The sequence below is a fragment of the Idiotropiscis lumnitzeri genome, chromosome 15 (genome assembly GCF_059441095.1).
Source record: "Idiotropiscis lumnitzeri isolate Australia: NSW breed Sydney's pygmy pipehorse chromosome 15, RoL_Ilum_1.0, whole genome shotgun sequence".
In the NCBI taxonomy this organism is placed as follows: domain Eukaryota; kingdom Metazoa; phylum Chordata; class Actinopteri; order Syngnathiformes; family Syngnathidae; genus Idiotropiscis; species Idiotropiscis lumnitzeri.
This window is the reverse complement of record NC_142405.1, coordinates 15,860,275-15,881,211: the sequence shown is the minus strand read 5'-3', so window position 1 is coordinate 15,881,211 and position 20,937 is coordinate 15,860,275. Positions and strand designations below refer to the sequence as shown.

The following is a 20,937-nucleotide window of genomic DNA, read 5'->3' as shown; positions in this document are numbered from 1 at the left end:
ATAATCGTGACCAAGAAACACCTTTCTCCCCTCGTAGACGAATCCCCTTTTCTGCTACGCTGTCTTGATAAATTCCTCTTTACTACGGTAACTTTGTAACTTCATCACGATGGACCTTAGCGGTGAATCTTTGGGGGGCTGGCACACAAGCGCTTGGTGTGCTCTTTCTATCCTCATCTCAAACAAAGGAGGCAGGTCCAGTCTCTCTCGGAGGAGTTTCTCGACAAAAACAATCATCGATTGAAAGCTTCTCTCTGCCCCTTCGTTCACTGCGTGAATCCGGACATTCTCCCTGTGTTCGTGCCCATCCAAATCCGCCATTCTCGTCTCCATCTGCCTCTGCATCTCGATGAGCTCCACCGTAGCTTCCTCCAGACATTGAGTGTGCTCCTCCGCTTCCACAACCCGCCTCTCAATATAATCAATTCTGTTGTCTTCTTAATGTCCTCATTAATTTCTTGCAAACCCTCAGAGTTCTCCCGGCGAAATTCTCGTATTTCCTGCAGAATAGTGTCCATGTTTGACATATTCTCCAAAGGTCGCCGCGTTTCTTCTATTTCTTGGATTGGTCGCGTTTTCTCTCGGCTACCTTTTCCGCACCTGTAGATTCAGTCTGTTCTCTGGCTAGTTTAATGCCCTCTTCTCCGAGTTTGGCCGCCTCGCTAGTTGACTTCGCTGGTGGGCCTGTTAGCTTACCTGACTCGTTGTTCTTGTCGAAGGAGAAATTCATGTTTTTATTTGACACTCAACTAATTCACTTATTTTTTCTCATCGCCCTTAGTATTACACTCTTATACTTGTTATCAATTTCTCAAATCGACGTGACCACCGGGCTTTCTTGGTTCCAATGTGGGAGAGCTTGTTTTTTTTATGCTACCGCCATGTTGGAGTCTGGCCAGAAGTCCGCACTATAATATTCTTAATGGAAATCTGCCCAGGGATGTAAAAAAAATGTATTTGTTTTAAATTGAAATTCTAAATCTCAATTGGACCTGGGTTCTATAGAGATTATTTAGGTAAAAAAGGAATTGGCTACTACAGATTAGCTTTAAGAAGTCATACTATAATATGACAAATGTGTTGTTCACAAAGACATCATTTACTGATAACCAAGCAGTATTTTATCTTATTCTTCATCATTTAAACCCCAAAAAATACTTTACGACATATAGTAATGTCAGTTGCGTGAAGACTGCATGGTTCTGACAAAGACAAGGAAATAATGCTGCATGGATGGGCACAAGCCAACTTAGAATATTAATATTTTTAATAATCACAAAATGTATACAGAAATTGCACAACTCAATGATCACTTATGGTTCAGGTTAGTCTGCGTGGCTGGGTGGAGTGTCTCAGTTGAGGCATTGTCATGTGGTGGCGACTCCAGGGGTGCAGAGGGACTATCTGCTGTGCCAGACTCCTTTTGAACCAGCTCAGGCTCGTCTTTACCGGCTTGAGGTGGGTGGACCAGGACCATGTCGATAAGACCAAAGTCTTGGGCCTCCATGGGACTCATGTAGCGGTCTCTCTCCATTACACTCTCTGGAAGAAATCATTTAAAGACTCAATTTTTCATTGATGATGTACCAGAAGACATTTTTAATATCGTTGCATGTAAATATGAAAACACATTACCGGAATTGAACACCTGCATGAATTTGGCCCCCCAACCCATGCAAAAATTGAGGGAAATAGTCTGTTACTTTTGTGCTACATTTGTGCTCTTTTGTGCCATTAAAATTTTGGTTTGTGCCACTACTATTTTACAGTCATTTGGGCCCGAGCAACGACCGCTGTAAGGTCCCCATTGTTTTAGTCGAAATTATAATTTATATTTTTTTTCGCATTTTTGGCACACTTAAGATATACAAAAACTCACCAAACTTTGCACTCATCTGGCCCGGTGGAAAATTTGATATTTTAAAGTTGGCATTAACAATACAAACAAAATGGCTCTGCCGCGCCACCTAGAGTGGAAAAATAAAAAATAATCCCTGTACAATTGACCTAAACCAGGGGTGTCAAACTCCAGTCCTCGAGGGCTGGTGTCCGGCATGTTTTCCATCTTTCCTGACTGCAACACACCTGATTCAAAGGAGCAAGATACTTATCAGGCTTCTTCAGAGCTTGCTGATGAGCTGATCATTTAAATCAGGTGGGTGCAGCCAGTAGCAATTGAAAGCATGCAGGAAAGCGGCCAACCTGGACTGGTTCTTGACACCCTTGACCTAGGCCTTTGAAAACGCTTTTGAAGAAGCAGACACAGTTGTATGGGATCCAGAGGACAGCCTTGGTGGAATATATCAAGATGAGGCTGTAGTAATTGTTGGGGTAAGGTAGAAATACTAATGCAAGTGTTAAACCATTTGAAAGACTGGAATATTCTGCTAGTTAAAGTCAGTACGTTTTCATACTGTCATACTTTTCTTTTTCTGAAATATATTGAGATTTTGGGGGGGGTTATAAAAACATTTCAAATTAAATTTTAGAAAGACTTTTACGATACATTAAAACGGCATAATTCCTCAATAAGGCTATAAACTTGAGGGTCAACGAATAATGCGTTTGTCATTTAATACATTGCGTTCAATTAATTCTTCAGAGTACTGGGATGTATGGTGGGACCAAACTGGATTCACAACCTTCTTTGTCTCCTGCTAATGACCTGCCTTCACAAATTGGACAGTCCATACAACGGGACGTGATAGAAACTGCACAGGTAGGCACCACTGCATGTTACCCCGAACACTCTCTAAACCTACTGACTTATTTTACACAACTGTTAAGTAATATAATATCGTATTTTGTCATTCAATGCTCCCATAGTTTACGTTTACAGTTCCGGAGTTGGGGGGGACATTAACATAGAGAAGCAGCATTCAGTTTTTATGCGACATCGCATATATAAAACACACTTTCAGAGAATTGCAGGAATACTGAGTCAATTCCTTTAAAACAAACCAAAATATAATTTCAGAAATATTTGTTTTTAAATAATCTAAAAAAAAACAACTTTCTTAATCCTTAGCAGCAATTTTAACTTGACTACTTACAGTACTTTGTTTGTTCTTGGGAGTTGGCGGCCAGGTCAGAAGTATGTACGGGTTGTCCAGTAACCGTAGGGTTTACTGTTCGATTCCCACTCTGTCCGAATCAAGCGTCATTATGTCATCCATCTTGCCTCCACTGCCACTCACAATGATGTATGGCTGGGTGTGAATGTTTGGTGGTGGTCGGAGGGGCTGTAGGCGCACACTGGCAGCCACGCTTCCGTCAGCCTGCCCTATTGTGGCTACATACGTAGTTAACCAAAACCATAGTGTGAGTGCATGAATAATGTATCCATTGTGAGAACTTTGAGTGTCCAGTTGTCCAGAAAAGCACTATGTAAATATGATGCATTATTATTATTATGAGGTTTTTACTTGCATTATATATTGCACACAGGATCAGGTATTATTTTGATCCTCACACAAATATGGTCAAAGTTCATTTCACATTTCACCTCTGCTATGTCGACTAAACAGTATTTTTGTTGTTTGAATGTTTATTCTTTCAGGACAGTGGACCAAATCAAACAAAAGACGTGCTCTCAATTTCAAGCAGTCTGCTGTCCCCTTCAACCTCACCTGACAACCATGGATATCCAAGGACTAGATGGCATGCATCCATTTGTAGGATAAAGGTAGTTGAAGATCTTTTGCCAGTGTTTATGGACAGTAGAGAAGGTTACACTGCATTCTGGGAACAATTTATTGAACAGTGTGAAGGGGAAACAGAGCGGGTTCCAAGACTGAAGCCAGATTTTTGTGAGGCTGAATGGCAAGCGGTTGGCCGGTTATTAGACCATGGTGTCATGACAGTGAGGCTATCAAAAGCTTTCACGTTAGCCTGCATCCATGGTATTCACTCAGTTGATGAAGACAATTCTTATCTGTCAGAGAGGACGCACCGTGTAATTCATGACGATGCGACTTCTGATTTTTGTAAGATCACAGGGATTGGTACTTGGACCTCTATTGTTTAGCATCTACATGCTACCGCACATCAGTTTTCATTGTTATGCTGATGATACGCAATTATATATGCCGCTGCATATAACAAATCCGCGTAATTGCTATAAATTAGAGGCATGCCTTGCCGAAATTAAACGATGGGTGTCTTTCAATTTTTTGTGTCTTAACTCAGATAAAACAGAGATGCTGATCATTGGACCAGCACGTCATTGGCACCTTTTCAAAGACACCACTCTGAGTATCAATAAATGTAACATTGTAACATTCAACAAAAAATCTCAGTGTTATATTTGACGCAACTATGTCGTCTCAAATGCACATTAAAAATATTACTAGAACTGTGTTTTTTCATCGGCGCAATACTGCTAAAATTCATCCAATTCTATCAACCCGTGATGCAGAAATCTTAATCCATGCGTTTGTTACGTCTCGCCTCAATTATTGTAACGTTTTGCTCTCGGGTCTCCCCACTGGGCAAACACCTGTTCCACTGAAGTCGTCCTCCTGCAGCGCGTCATCTGATCAATTTATTTATATACTTTAGCATCTAATCGAATTATTTGTTGGCCTGTTTACTGCCGGTTCTTCTCTTTTATGCACCCTCTTTCCCTGTTTGGGAATTAGGTGATGGTGACCCGCTATGAAGACGGCACTGACCAACCTGGCGGGGACCTGCTCTGCCGTAGTCGTCTTCGTGCAGCTCCTCATCTGATTTACTTATATATTTCAGCACTAAGTTGAATTAGTTGTTGCCCCCATTTACAACTTCTGTTCTTATTTCTGTCCCCGGTTCCCGGGCTTGGGAAACCACACCATCGTCAAATTTGCTGACGATACGACAGTGGTCGGTCTGATCAGGAGGAGACGAGTCATCTTACAGGGAGGAGATCCAGAGACTAACGGCTTGTTGTGAGGAAAACAGACTATAGCTCAACACTGCAAAAACGAAGGAGATCGTCATCGACTTCAGGAGGAACTGATTCTGATTCAAATATATACCGTATTTTCATGGCCAAAAGACACACGCGCAGCGTCAGTCGTAGGTGCTATTTCTGCATTTACCACATACATTGGGCGCAGCACACTATGAGGCGCATGCTAGCTCACACATGCTAGCTCGCGCACGCTAGCTCGCGCGTGATTGCTCTCATTCAGAGAAAGGCAGCTTTGCCATTAGAAGTACCACAAAGGCTGTCAGAGCTTTCATGACAACTCAGCAAATCAATAACCAAAACTATCACTGAACAGCATACAATGAAACAAAGAAACACAATTAACACAAAACATGCACCATCACCCGATCCTGTTATTTCCACCTCCGTAATATCAGCCGTCTCCGCCCCTCCCTCACCCGCCACATCACAGCCATTCTCATCCACAGCATCGTCACTTCCCGCCTGATTATTGTAATTCCCTTCTTTTTGGCTTATCCAAAATTTTACTGCCCGGATTATCACCAGATCACCTTCCACCCATCACATAACCCCCATCCTTCAGCAGCTCCACTGGCTTCCAGTCAATCAACGAATCATATTCAAAATTCTTCTATATACTTTCAATTCTAGTCACAACCTCGCCCCTCCGTACCTTTCCGACCTCGTACATATTGCCACTCCATCCCGTGCTCTCCGGTCTTCTTCCTCCGTCCTCCTCACTGTACCCCTTGCCCGCCTCCACACCATGGGGGACAGAGCCTTCAGCCACTCTGCTCCTCAGCTCTGGAACTCTCTCCCACCTGACCTCCGTAATTGCACCACCCTCCCTGTTTTTAAAACTAAACTCAAAACCCATCTGTTCCGCCTTAACTACTTTAAGTCCAGATGTCCCTCGTCCACTTTTGTATTTTATCCAGTTTGTTTTACATGTTGGTGTTTTTTTACCCCTATTTGTGTTTTTACTTTGTATTTTACTTTGTACAGCGTCCTTAAGTGTCCTGAAAGGCGCTTCCAAATCCAACTTATTATTATTATTATTATTACATGGAGAAAACCCACATGGTTAAGAGGAGAACATGTCAAACGCCACACAGGAAGCCTGTAGACTGGATTTGAGCATGCAAACATATAGGTGGAAGTGATAACCTCTCATCCTGTGCAGCAGTTATATATATTTGATTTTATTAATTCAGCTTCGAAAAAGGCATGTTGTATGCGTGATTAGCACATTTAACAATTTTGAGGTCCTTCGTGTGTGAAGTTGGCTTGTTCTTGCAATGATTGCATGGGTGTTCTATGGGTACTCCGGCTTCACTCCAAATTCCCAAAAGTTCCTTAGGTCCGTTGAAGTTTCTAAATTATAATTAAAAATATTAATTGGGAAAAAAGATGTCCACGGATGTGAATATGCGAATATCCGGAAATTAGCAGGCAAAACATCACTGGATGTGTGCACCGCACCTTCACTCAAAGCCACGTGGAACAGGCTCCAGCTCACTCATAACATTTTTTTATTTTTACTTTTTTAAGACCCAGAGTTGTCCATCATGGGTCAAATGTTTAATTTCTGTTGTGGTGATGTTGAGTTCATACATTCTGAATAGTGAAAAAATATATATAGTAATCCCTCGTTTATCACGGGGGATACGTTCCAAAAATATCCCGCGATAGGTGAAATCCGCGAAGTAGTCAGCTTTATATATTTTGTATTATTTTACAATGCATTTGATATGATGCATTGTTGTGGTTTGTTTGTGCGTGTAAATGGGAAGTTGTGGTCCTGCAGTGCCACCTTGTGGCATTGCTGTGTTAGTTTTAAGTGTGTTATTTCTTCTTTTTTTTGTTATTCAACTTCCAGGTTGCTTCACTTTAAGACATGTGCTCATATGTTGACAGAGGAGCGGTAAAAAAGCCATCTATAATAACACACACTAGGTATAGAGCATTAATTTGATCGTTTTGGAAAAGAATTGACATTTTGATTTTTTGTTATTTTACATTGTCCGTAGCTCAGAATCTGGATGTGTATCCCAAGCTAAGGCAATATAGATGACTGTTGGAACTGTTAATTAGCGCCCTTGGAGAGCAGAATGAGTTATGGTAGTGTATAAAATGTTAAATATATTAAAAATGTAAATTATTAGTTGGATGGCAAATTGAAATGGTGTCATTTGATTAATTTATATTTCTTCATTCCTTTGTATTGAGTTGATAGGAGTTGTAAGAGTCAGTTCTTATTGTGCTATATTTTATTTAATGTTCGGTATTTACAAAGATTCAAGTTTAGTGCTTATAGGTAAACTATGGGATTTAGAATTTACTGTGTTGTAAATAATGGTCTAGGTAATTTGATCATTCTGATTTGAGATTGACTGCGCATGCGCGTGTGGCAAGAACACCCCCCACCCTTGTGCATACAGAAGAAGTGTAGACGATGTGCTTGTCGTTTTCTTCAGGGGAACAAAATAAATGTGGGAAAACTGCAAGCTTGTCGGTGGCTTTTACTTGTCTCCGCTACACATCACATACAAAGAAAGAGCGCAAAACACGAAAACAATACAATACACCACAGTGCTGGTAGTCGTGGAAGCGTAACATCTTTTGACCGTTCCCGTAGCATTCTCATAGTTCAAGTAGCTGTTATCCATTCGTTGTGTTGAACGACCTTGCTCACTGTACTGGGTTGTGAAACTTTTAAGACAAGAAGACGAAAGCGTTCCTTTGGGTCCGTGTGAGTACTTGAATGAAAGTAAAAGCTGTGGATAAAATGATGTGCCGCCACAGACGAGTCAGAACGACCTTCGACTGCCCGTACTGATTAACGAAGCTTACGAGAAAAGTGAATTTCTCCCATTACAGGAGCGTTGTGTATACATTATTATGTGAATTATCTGTGAAACTACTATTACAATTTGTGTTTTTCTGTTGTTCCGTAGTTTTCATTGTGCAGAATGCTGAACATGCTTGTTCAGAGATAAAAGATTATCGACACCCGTTTGAAACATTTCCATCCAAAGGCTGTTCGTGAACAGATATCCAGTTGCCCTTCTGTCAGGTAAATTTATATTTGTAAGAATTTGTGAATACTAATAAAATTTGTTTTATTTCAGCGTAACACATTGCATTTTTTTAAACACAAGACACCACGAGCTGACTTAAGCAAGGCGTGACAATTATGTTTGTTTGTTTTTTTTTTACAGGCATTTTTTAAAAACTCAATTGGGATAATGTCTGCAGAAATACTATTTAACATCCAGTTGGTTTAAGAAATTGTGGCTGAAGACAGTAACCAAGAAAACTATTTATTATGTCATGTATGAATTTGAATGTAAAAGAATATAAATATGGATACCATGCTCACATGATTGGTGATAGGAAGGAAAATACTTTCACCAACAGTTAATCTTTCTGGCCACTGAAAACGTAATTACAAATACAAGTTGTTAAAGAAATTTAAGTTTTGTCTTTCTCATCTGTATGTTTTGTCTGTTTAGTTTTGTCATTTTATCAAGTTTCAAACTATAACTATGCTTACAGGTGTGGTAAATTTTGTTAATATCATATTCTCCCTTATTGCATATGCATTCTTATCTTGCTAGCCTTTAACTGAACTTTTCGACAGCCTCCTATGGGTGCCAGGTACGGGCCCCCTCGCAGATGTGACTCCAGATCCCTTTTCTGTAAACACCTTCCTTGGGGCGTTGATGACCCCTGTTCAAATCCCTGACCCTTCGCCCGATGCCTCACAAGGCTGTAACTTATGTATTAGGGAGGTCCAACACAAGGCTTGGTATTCCCAAAGTAACAATATCGTCATGGCCATAAAATAAGTTGTATATGTTAAACCTTGTGAAAATACACTACATAGGTCAAATGAAGTTCAAAGTGAACATGCTCCCTTTTGCGGTTAGACGAAGCAGAAGTGTAAACCAAAAAGGTGTCTTGTAAGCTGAAACCGTTAGAATAAGCAGGAAGAATGTGGGCGAGTGTGATGGAGTCAAATGTCAAGTTTTCCATTCTGTATGAATTGCATATTCAAATTGCTTATGCTATGATGCAAATAAAAGCCATGTGGGGAGCAGGAAGCTCCAGCTTCTCCTCTGACTGCAGGGGGCTGCTCCGCGCGTGATGAAAGACAATCCTGGCTGGTTGATTCATTTGTTCAGGCTTGTTTTGATAGAAACATCCTTAACACAAGTACACAGCCTGATACGGATCTCTTGGTAGAGTCAGATGAGACTGGACCATTAAGAAAGCACACAATGCAAATACAACTGGATCACAAGGCATGGTCTTAAGAAAAACACACTGAATTTTGTACAGTTAAACTTGTTCATTGTCAACCCCTTGTCCGATTAAGTTCAGGTAAAGTATACATCACGTTGGGCCGACCACTGGGGACATTCATGTTCTGTGAGGGCCTGATGAGATGGGAGTTCCAAATTTGTGCAGTGTCATCCAATTCATCCCGTAGAAAATAATATGCTGATAGATTTAGGAAGAGCTGCACAGTTAAATAAATTTTAATAAGCATGAAATTATAGCATAAAGACACTTTTCTCTCCTTATCCGCTTCCGTTTTATTTGTCGCACCAATATTCAATTCTTTGATTGGCAATACTGCCTCCATGCAAGTAACTGTCAAGGGTGCTTCCCGGTTGTATGAGGACCAGGAAACGTTGGAAGCCTTTAACATGGCTATTTTCAGTTCTAAGATAACCTCTAATGATTCCAGGACAATTTCCATAAAGTAACCTACAATCAACTTCGGGTCACTACTTATTGTGTAGGCATTTAGCCACATTATTTTCCTTGAAAAACCATTAAAGGCCCCACTGATGCAAATTCCAAACAGCTTCAGTTAGTCATGGGAGTCCAGGTGCCAAATAAAGGTCGGCCCTTTAGAGAAGTAGCTTCATTGCCTCAGGTGTCTTGCCTGCCTTAAGGACACTCCTCTCGGGTCCAACTCTTCCAGTACCAGACGAACAACCTCTTTCCTGACTCGAACTCCGTGTTCTCAGCATTTACTGTGCATCAATCGGTAAACCATGTAGCTGTCCGGAGTGCTGCAATTGACCACGAATAAAGTCAACCAGGATTGCCAAGTCAGTGAACGTTTTCCGACGAAATAGTCCTTTCATGTTTAGCACTTGCTTCAGATGTACTTCACTTATTTGAAAACCGTGCTTAAAATCAAGAACTGATTCTATGTCTTTGTGTTTCATGCCAATTTCAAAGTAAAATTCAATTAAACTCGCCCACGGGTGACCACGATCCATCTGTTGCTTTTGTTTACACGGAAGATGACCCAGATCCAGAAGATCAGCACCTCCAAATCTGAGACCATCGTTCTCAGTCGGAAAAGGGTGGAGTGCCCTCTCCAGGTCGGGGAGGAGATCCTGCCCCAAGTGGAGGAGTTTAAGTATCTTGGGGTCTTGTTTATGAGTGAAGGGAGGATCGGTGCAGCGTCCGCTGTGATGCGGACACTGTATCGGTCTGTCGTGGTGAAGAGGGAGCTGAGCCAAAAGGCGAAGCTCTCGATTTACCGGCCGATCTACGTTCCTACCCTCACCTATGGTCACGAGCTGTGGGTCGTGACCAAAAGAACAAGATCTCGGATACAAGAAGCCGAAATGAGTTTCCTCCGCAGGGTGTCTGGGCTCTCCCTTAGAGATAGCGTGAGAAGCTCGGCCATCCGGGAGGGACTCAGTGTCGAGCAGCTGCTCCTCCACGTTGAGAGGAGCCAGATGAGGTGGCTCGGGCATCTGATTAGGATGTCTCCTGGACGCCTCCCTAGTGAGGTGTTCCGGGCATGTCCCACCGGCAGGAGGCCCCGAGGACGACCCAGGACACGCTGGAGGGACTATGTCTCCCGGCTGGCCTGGGAACGCCTGGGCATTCCACCGGCAGAGCTGGAAGATGTGGCTGGGGATAAGCGGCGGATAATGGATGGATGACCCAGAAGTACATAAAAAAAAAAAAAGTTTCCCTTGAAAAAACTATTTTGCGTCATCTCGCAATCTTTGCGGGGGAACGCAAAGTTTTTTGCAAGGGAATACAAACTTTTTTGCGATGGAACACAAAGTTGTTGTTTTTTTTCTTCCATGTCCACTAAGGGGCTCAGTACAGAGGAGAAGTGGCTTCTGGCTAAAAGCACAAGCTCATCTTGGGCCAGTGACTTCATTTTAACCACTTAAAAATAACTTCCACAACAATTTTACCATCAACAATGGTGTAAATGTCAGGTTTATATTGCACCAGAGAAGCAGACTGTCAACTCGTCTGAGTCTCATGAACAAATGCCATCTGACGTGAACCCCATGAACATACATACATGTTGATCCATGAATACAATATAATGTTTGCAATGAAAAGTCATTAAAAGTGTTCACATTTTGAGGCTCGATGTGAACAAAGGCATTTCTTTAGGTTTGCAAATGTGATGATACCATAACTTTTTATACATAAACCATTCATAGAGAACAGATGTAGTAGAGGGACCCTACCAATGGTTTCTAGCAGTTGCCCAGTGTGTTTGGTATAGAGATTGTTTATTTGTTTCTTCAATTTCATGATCTCCTCAGCTTGGATGGCGATGTCAGTGGCCTGACCCTGGAACAGAATAATAATTCCATTGCAATATAAGACATAACATGTTTAACAACAAACATACTCAGATAATCCAGAGGTCTTGATTTAAAATTAGGACATATCTTACCCTAGCACCTCCAGATGGCTGGTGGACCATGATACGGGCATTGGGTAATGAATGCCTCATGCCTGTTGTCCCGGCTGCCAGCAGCAAACTACCCATACTAGCTGCTTGACCAACACACCAAGTGGAGATGGGATTAAGGATATACTGCATGGTGTCATATATAGCCAGGCCTGCTGTCACTACACCACCTAGGAGAATTGAGAAGCTTCTTATCATAGCGAATAAATAGACTGTATGTATTTAGTTTTACCCTTTTTTTACCAGCTCAAGAGTTATTCAATATACACTACAATGCATCTTATTACAATCATAAATTATACACAATCAGTAGCATTCTTCAGAAACAATCAACTGACTAATCCATTTTTATGCCGAAAGATTTTGATTTAAGGTGATTTGCAACATTACTCAGAATATTGGCTCAGAACTTGCTCAACAGAGAAAAGAGGGTAGACCAAAACAACAGTTTAACAGTTTACAGTTGCAATATTTATCCCACATTGTAAGTTATAGTTGTAATGCAAAATTTTATAAATTAAATAGCTTGTATGGTACAAAAAAAAAAAATCTTCTATCGACTGCTAAATGTGATGCCTACACCAACTTCTGCCAATGTTCCTAAGTAACTTTTGTAAGTTCCTAATGGACAAGGGTATCCATGTTCACAAAGCCAAGCTTTCCTTAAATCCCAGCAAAGATTTTCCAGTGACACTGACACTCTTCTCAAACCAAGTTTAAATATACTTTTGAGACATGCTTTGGCTCATTGTCTTGGAATATTCAATGACAGTTTCAGATTTTTCAAAGACATCATGACACACGATACACTTTCCCTTCATATCCGGCAAGTTTCAAAGCAGTGCAGGAGCATCACTGAGCTACAATGTATCACTGTAGGCAGGGGGACCTCTTCCGCAAATGCCTCAGTCTTCCTCCTACAGACATAATGCTGATCATCTAGTTACCAGAGAGCTAATGATTGGTCTAGTTATTATTATTTCTTCTACTACTACTACTACCAGCACTTTATATTTTCATACTGTCTGGATGACATGTGGCATCTTGTTCCCTCTGACAGCTAAGTCTTGCTATTCTTATTCTTATCGATTTTATTTAAATGCGAGCGACCAAAAACATATGTGCCCCTCACTTTATTGTGCAACCTGAAACCACAGTGTATGCAGGGACATGGGTGACCACTTTCACCTTCTTCAAATACAATCCAATACAATACAACTTCATTTATATATGAACTGATTAAAAATTCTTCAGCCAGGACAAAAATGAAACTGTTCCTCCTAAATCTGAGGTTCCGATGGAACTTCCTTTCACTGACCCATAATAGACCTAAACAGGGATGCTGAGGTTTAAAAACACCTATATGAACACACTCTCTGGAGGGAGACTACTACCCAGGTTGAGCAATTCTGAGGCATGGCCACGTCATGCTGCAAAGCAGTTATGGACAACTTCGAACTTCGAGGGCCACTGTCCTGCATTTGTTAGATGATTCACTTCTCCAGCTCACGTGATCAGATCCTCAGCAAACTCTGAAGAAGCCTGACAACCAAACTATTTCAATCAGGTGTGTGGTGGGAAAGAAACATCTAAAAGATGTTGGATAATGGCCCCGGAGGACCACCGTTGACCATCCTTATTACAGATGTCCCACAGCATCAAGAGCACAGGTGTCAAACTCAAAGCCTGGGGTCCAGCTCGGCAGCACGGCACATCATTTTATGTGGTCGGCGAAAGCAAATTATATACATTTACTTTGTTTCTCAGAAAAATAAAATAAATAAATACAAAATGCAAATGGGAGTGAGGTGTTGATACAGTGGGAATAAAAAAATTACTCCACACTTCAAGCCTATCGAAAATCTCTGGTGGGATTTAAAAAAGGAAGTCATTCTCTTTTTGTAATGAGCAAAAATCCCAGAGAAACAGTTGGGATCAACAACAGGATGTTCTACTAAGTCAGTGGTTCTCAATTATTTTCCGTCACGCCCCCCCCTTCCAAGAAAAAAACAATTCGCGGCCCGATCCAACCCCGCCACCATTTTTTTTTTTTTACATTTTGTACTAATGTACATTTCCTTTGTATATTGATGTTGGATTATGTCAATAAAATGACCCTTAGCAAAGCTAAATTAGTAAGAAATATAATTTTGAGAACTATTATTGTGAGGATCTCGAAACTCAGTACTCTGTGGTGCAAATATTGATGAGATGATAAATATTTACTATACGTTTGACAGCGAACCTCTTCGTCGTGATGATGTCATCCGTTTCTGTGTTCTGGTCAGAGAGCGTCTGCTAAATTGCTAACGCAGCCGTTTTGTTTTGATACGTAATAATTGCAAAACAACATTTCTGTTCAGAGCCGCTGGCTCTCCGCCCAAACGCGGTTCGGGTCAGACTTCTGTTAAAAGTCGAGCGTACATCGAAGCACTTATTACTCTGGAATTCATTTTAGCGATTAGCACGCTTAGTGCCTCCTCGTTCGCGCCCTCGTTTAGAACTTTATATGTTAGTGGGGTTGTTTATTTGTCATGACGAAGCTTGTTGCTGCTGCTGTGTACGGACTTAGATATAGTAGAAATAAAGCTCATACTGCTGCGACGCAAGATAGCTTGGCGGCTAGCATTCAAGTAGTGCCTAAAGAAATTACCGTATTTTCCGGGCCATAGGGCGCTCTTTAAAGTCCCTAATCTTGCCCAAAACAAACAAGGCGCCTTGTAAAGCGGCGCGCCCATTATATGGACTAAGCATCACTCGCGACCATCAACCCTTTTACTCATTGAGCTGTTCGGAGTGCATGTTAGCACACCCTGCTGGTCAAAGTCTGAGTCATCTATGCTTCTAATTGACCGTGACTTATACATTATGTGACTATGGTGTTTGGGAGATGGTGTAGGACAGGGATGTCCAAACATTTTGCAAAGCGGGCCGGATTTGATGTTGCAAAATGTGGGGGGGCCGACCTCGGCTGACATTCACTACATAAACAACAATATATTCAAAAACATTTTAGCAAGCGATTCTGTGTTTCACATTTTGCTTTTTTATTTGCATTTAAACCATCAAACATGTATTTTGGTTGATTTGAAATATGAACATCACATGCAATTGAATATTTGCTTAACTTTTTATTCTTAAACAGAAGTAATTATACTCTTGAGTGCAAATAATATTTGAACATGAATTATATTATCATTATGGGAGTTCAATGTTCACAGAATGTTTGAATAACAGAAATGATTACCACAAGTGCAGGACTAATTTGATATACATGACATATCATCAAATATAAATGTTGATTGAAAATTCTATTCTGGAATGAAAACCGACAACTGGTCTGAATTTGTGACTGAACAAAACAAAATTAAGTCAGAGAGTTATTTTAATGACATGACTTGCCTGCATTAATGTGACGGGTGATACTGAGATCTGGACTGCAGCACAAAGGCCAGGTCTGGCTCAAAGGCAGAAGTATTGATGCGCAAGATGTCTCGCAGATAAGAGTCTGTGAGTCGTGTCCTCACACGACTCTTATTTAAGTTCATTACCGAGAATGTCTTTTCACACAAATACGTCGACCCAAACAAGCTCAACATTTTCTTAGCAAACTCTCGAATCTCTCGAAACCTGCCTTTATCCAGCTCTCTGTAAAAGTTGGCAAGAGAAAGTTGCTGGTACCGACTACGGCTCTCGGCGTCACACTGCAACTCAATGAGCTCCAGCTGTAAATGGGCTGGAACATTGTCTGTGTCCACGGAGAAAGGTGATGAAAAAAGAGAGATATCCTTCTCAATAGCTGCAAAATCCCGAAAGCGTTGTGTGAACTCTTCAGCCAAAGATTTCATATCTGATGCGTACCTCTTCGTTTGTGCACTGATGTTGCTCTCTGGGAATCTGACCATGATTTCTTGCAGCGCTGAGAAATGTGCTGTATTGGGCTGGGTCTGCGACAGGTGTCTTTCAAACAGTTTGAGCTTGATTCCAAAGGCTTTGATGTGTGAAAATAGTTGGCTTATGACTCCGTCTGGTCCCTGGAGACTGGTGTTCAGGACATTAAGGTGCTTTGTAATGTCAACTGGAAAACCCAAATCAGCTAGCCACATGGGGTCACTTAGTTCTTGCATAGGTTGTCCCTTTTCAGCCAAAAACTCACAGATTTGCTGCTTAAGAGAGTAGAAGCGCGACAGTGCAGAACCTCGACTAAGCCATCGCACGTCAGTGAAATAGACAACATCTCCATATTCTGCATGGACATCGCTGAGAAACTGTTGAAACTGGCGGTGGCATAGCGCTCTGGAGCGAATATAGTTAATAGCCTTTATCACCGGTTTCATAACATGTTCGTATTGGAGATGTTTGGCACACAGAACTTGCTGATGAATGATACAATGGAGTTTTACAGCGTTACCCCCTTCTTCACTTACTTTGTTACATATTAGTGTCGCTAATCCACTTCGTTCGCCAGCCATGGATGGTGCGCCGTCCGTAATAATCCCAGAAATTTTATTCCACGGGAGTTTTAGGTCATCCACGGCAGCGCAAACAGAAGACAATAGGTCTATTCCTCTTGTTTGGGCTTTCAGGCTCTGCAGGTCAAGTAGTTCTTCAGTAACGTTCATTTCATTGTCCACTCCTCTCAAAAAAATAAGCAACTGGGCAGTGTCCGAGGCGTCAGTGCTTTCGTCGCAAGCCAGCGAAAAGAAATCAAACTCCTTTCCTTTGACCCCCAATTGTCTTTTGATGTCTGACGACACTTCCTCAACCCTGCGTGCTACGGTATTACGTGCCAGGCAAACTTTGGCAAACTCTTGCTGCTTCTCAGGACATATTTTCTTCGCCATAGTCATCATGCAGTCTTTGATAAATTCACCCTCGGTGAAAGGTTTGCAATGCTTCGCGATCAGTGTTGCTACCTCGTAGCTAGCTTTCGTGGCATTCTCATTTGACTCTCGGGCTCTTGCAAAATACTGCTGCTGTGAGAATAAACTCGCTTCAAGTTGCGTCAATTTCTTGCTGCGTTCCTCCCCGGTCAAATTGTCATACGTGTCAGCGTGCTTCGTTTGGTAATGTCGTTTGACATTGAACTCTTTAAAAACAGCCACGATCTCTTTGCAAATGAGACAGACACAGTTGTTACGTATTTCTGTGAAGAAATAGTCCAATTTCCACACATCTTTGAAGCGTCGACCCTCGCAGTCAACTTTCCTTTTTTTGTTTATCGTCGCCATTTTAGAAATTGGGGGTAAAGGTCACCCGGGCTGATGTTGTGTAGTGATACTGCCTCTAGTGGGTAAATTAGGAACAGCAATCAGGAAGAGCGCACACTCAGTACTGTATATGTGCGGGCCAGAATGTATTAATTTTATTACAGAGGCTGCGGGCCGGATTAAGTTAGACCCCGGGCCGCATTTGGCCCCCGGGCCGGACTTTGGACATGTCTGGTGTAGGAGAAAGCTGGACAAAAGGGCAGCTGTCCACAATGTTGTAGTCTGTCTTATCATTTATGTTATTGCAAGCAAGAAACGTTCCAGGTTTAGACAACAGACAAAAAGCCCAAAGCACAACAGCACATCTCTCTAAACAGCCATGCACATCTCTCTAAACAGCCATGCACATCTCTCTAAACAGCCATATGATTGGTTGAGTCTGAGTGGCTCCCAAGAAGCCATTTCTGTAATTGGCTAAGGCTGAGTGGCTGCCAAGAAGCCATTGCAATAATCTTTTTGTGTTATTTTTATTTCTTTTGGGTATATTGATGGCATGAGAGATGCATGTTTTGTGTTAATCTTATTTCTTTGTTTCATTGTTTGCTTGTATGGTGAGTTTTTTTTTGGGTTTTGATTTGAAACCGTGACTCTAAGGAATGTGGTGACCAGTGAAGTCCCTCCCCTGACCTTGTCTAGTAGGCTAATGCCAAGACACCTTTTATTGGTTAGAGTCATTATTATTGACAGTGATTCCTATTAGTTTCATGACATCTGTCAATGAAATGGGGTGATCCCTCTGGCAGCGATTCTTTATGGGATTGAGTCCTGGTGAACTGGCATCAGCCGGGCTAGCGCAAGCAGCCGAGCTAGCGCGGACGTGCTAGCGCGAGCAGCCGAGCTAGCGCCTTGTAATGCGGCGCGCCTAGTATATGCATTAAAGAAGGAAATAGCCCCCTCAACTGGTGTTGCGCCCTTTGAGGCAGCGCGTCGTATGGCTGTAAAAATACGGTACGTACTTTTTTTTTTTTAAATCTACTGCGTAAACGCACAAACCGCAGAGTTGACTATCTCAAATTTGTGTTGCCTGAGATCGCAATTTCTGTCCCAAAACGATCGTCTAGCTGTACTACGGCAGAAAAAAAGCATGTACCCCAGGGTCACACGTGCCCTCCCCAGCATCGCACCGTGCCCCCCACTATTTGAGAATCACTGTACTAAGTAGAAGACGCTCATGAAAGAGTCTTTAAAATTTACATGTAAATGGAATTTAAAATGGGCGGCACGGTGAACGGCAGGTTAGCACAATGGTCTCACAGTGCAGAGGTGCAGGGTTCGATTCCAGCCCTCCTGTGGGCCGTTTGTATGTTCTCTCTGTGCCTGCGTGGGTTTCCTCCGGTTTCCTCCCACATTACAAAAACATGCATGGTTGGGTGACTTATCTAAATTTCCCCTAGGTGTGAGTGAGCGCGAATGGTTGTTCGTCTGAGTGCCATGCGATTAGTTGGCAACTAGTCCAGGGTGTACCCTGCCTAGTGCCCGAAGACACCTGGGATAGGCTTCAGCACTCCTACGACCCTCATGAGGAGAAGCGGTCCAGATAATGGATGGATGGATGGATGTAATTTACAATGGGGTTTAAATAATTTGGACAGCATCAATACTAGGGAGGAACGATTGATCGTTTCGGGACCGAAATCGTGTTTGTCAAAGCTGCAGTTTAGCCACACGTTCACAAAGCACGTCACACGGACCAGCATCGTACTGATTAAAAAAAAAAAAAAAAAAAAGAGGGCGTTGCCCTGTCGTGCGCCGTCCTGAAAGTACTTCATTTCGCCGCTGCTTGAATGCTCTGCACAAAGCCAGCTTGCGGCGTAGCAGTATGGTCTTTATTAGTACGATATGCGAGTCTGTGCACAGCAGCAGCAACGAGCTGCGTGATGACAAATAAACGACCCCACCAAAAAGTAGCATTTTAAACGAGGAGGCAAACGAGGGGTAGCTAAGCGTGCTAATTGCTAATGTCAAATACAGCGTCGGGAAGGACCCAAAATAAGCGGAAGCTCTGTTTAGTTGTACAGTCGACTGTTAACATAAGTCTGTCTAGAACTGCGTTAGGCCTGAGAGCCAGCAGCTAAGAACAGAAATGTATTTCAATCAATACGTATCTAGATATAAAATAAGATGACGGCTTCATTAGCAATTTAGCAGATGCTCTCAGACCGAAACACGGAAACTTCTGATGTCATCATGACGAAGAGGTTCCATGTCAAAGATATATTAAATATTAATTCATCTCATTAATAATATTTGCACAATTTTGCACCTCAGAGTTTTGAGATCTAATAGGTCTCAAAATGATGAATTGTAATCAAGTCAGCTTTGCTGAGGGACAATTATTTCATTGACAACTACAGTAATACCCCGCTACTTCGCGGTTCACCTTTCGCGGCTTCAGTGCTTCGCGGGTCTAAAAAATATTCGGGGGCATTGTAGTTTCGCCGAGCGGCACGAAGGGGCGCTGCAGCGGTTAGACGGCCGGCGTGCACCGAAGAGGACAGTGGACGAAGAAGAGAGTGGACGAAGAAGAGCACGTTCCCCCGAACACGATTGGTGGCGACGTTTCGCGCGGTTCGGACCGTACCAGAGCTCCGTCCGGCGTGCGTGGCAGTTAAGCCGTAGAGGAGCATCTTCCCCGGGCACGGGCGGTTCCAAGCGGCCCCTAAGTTTAACCGAATGGAAGCTCCGGAGGAGGAGGGCATGCTCGCGTCACAGTAAGCCGAAGAGGAGCACCTTCCCCGGGCACGGGCGGTTCCAAGCGTCCCCTAAGTTTAACCGAATGGAAGCTCCGGAGGAGGAGGGCATGCTCGCGTCACAGTAAGTCGAAGAGGAGCACCTTCCCCGGGCACGGGCGGTTCCAAGCGGCCCCTAAGTTTAACCGAATGGAAGCTCCGGAGGAGGAGGGCGGGCGTGTGTCACAGTTAAGCCGAATAGGAGCACCTCTTCCGCCCGGGCACGAGCGTAGCGTGAGGCTGTCAGTTATGAATGAATAAATAAAGAAATGAAGAATGCCAACTTTCATTTCACTGTCATGATCCGTGCCTGTCATGCCGCGTGTGTTTTTGTTTTTTCAGCTGTGTGGGCGTTCCTCCAGCGATCGTCTCGCGCCATGCCGTCAGCTGCTGCGAGATGCGCTGATTACACTGACTATATTGTGATTATAATAAATATCTTTGTATCACCACCTTTTTTCCCGTGTCTGCGTTTGGAGAGTCCTGCTCAATCATCATCATAACATTCACAGGGCACACCGGACGGCGTACCAGCAGGTAAAAGTCGAAGTAATTAAATAAATACAAAAAGAAGTAATTGAATAAATACGAAAATAATGGCTGGGGAATAAAAAATAAGTTTTAATATTAATTAGGTTTTTTTTTTGTTTTAACATGAATTTCACTCTCTCTCTCTACCCATATATAAATATATATATATATATATATATATATATTTTTTTTTTTAAGCATTTTTGAAGGTGCGCCACTACTTCGCACCTATATATATATATATATATATATATATATATATATATATATATATATAGGTGCGAAGTATATATAAGTATTTTATTTTATTTATTTATCTATGTAATTTATTTTTTTTTTTTTTGAAGGTGCGCCGCTACTTCGCGGATTTTCAGTTTTCGCGGGTGGTCTCGGTCCCCATTAACCGCGATAACCGGGGTATTACTGTATATACACAATTACACATGAATCCAAAATTATCTGTTTTTAAAAACATGAGAAAGAAAAAGGATCTCCATTATTACAGTAATCGTTTTTTTTTCGTTTTTAATGGAAGAAAGGCATTTTTTCTCAAGTTTGTAAATGTCACAGAACATTTTCAAGAAAATCACAAGCTAAATCAAAATTTCAATCTCTCTCAGAAAAATCGGAATACATTTTTTTCCTAAAATCGTTCAGGCTTTAGCAGTACATTAGATTTTTGCACATTTCATCCTTAATATTGACAAAATGTTGATTTAA

At 42.0% G+C, this 20,937-nt stretch overlaps 1 protein-coding gene across 1 annotated transcript in view; it reads right to left on the bottom strand.

Moving 5' to 3' along the window:
- Nucleotides 1-1,249: 1,249 nt before the first annotated feature.
- Nucleotides 1,250-20,937, bottom strand: part of clpp (caseinolytic mitochondrial matrix peptidase proteolytic subunit) — a 76,133-nt gene continuing 56,445 nt past the window's right edge. Inside the window, 4 exon segments of the mRNA XM_088317533.1 lie at nucleotides 1,250-1,372; nucleotides 1,374-1,542; nucleotides 11,458-11,563; nucleotides 11,670-11,857. Coding sequence (XP_088173659.1) covers nucleotides 1,321-1,372; nucleotides 1,374-1,542; nucleotides 11,458-11,563; nucleotides 11,670-11,857 — 515 coding nt within the window. The 3' untranslated portion in view covers nucleotides 1,250-1,320.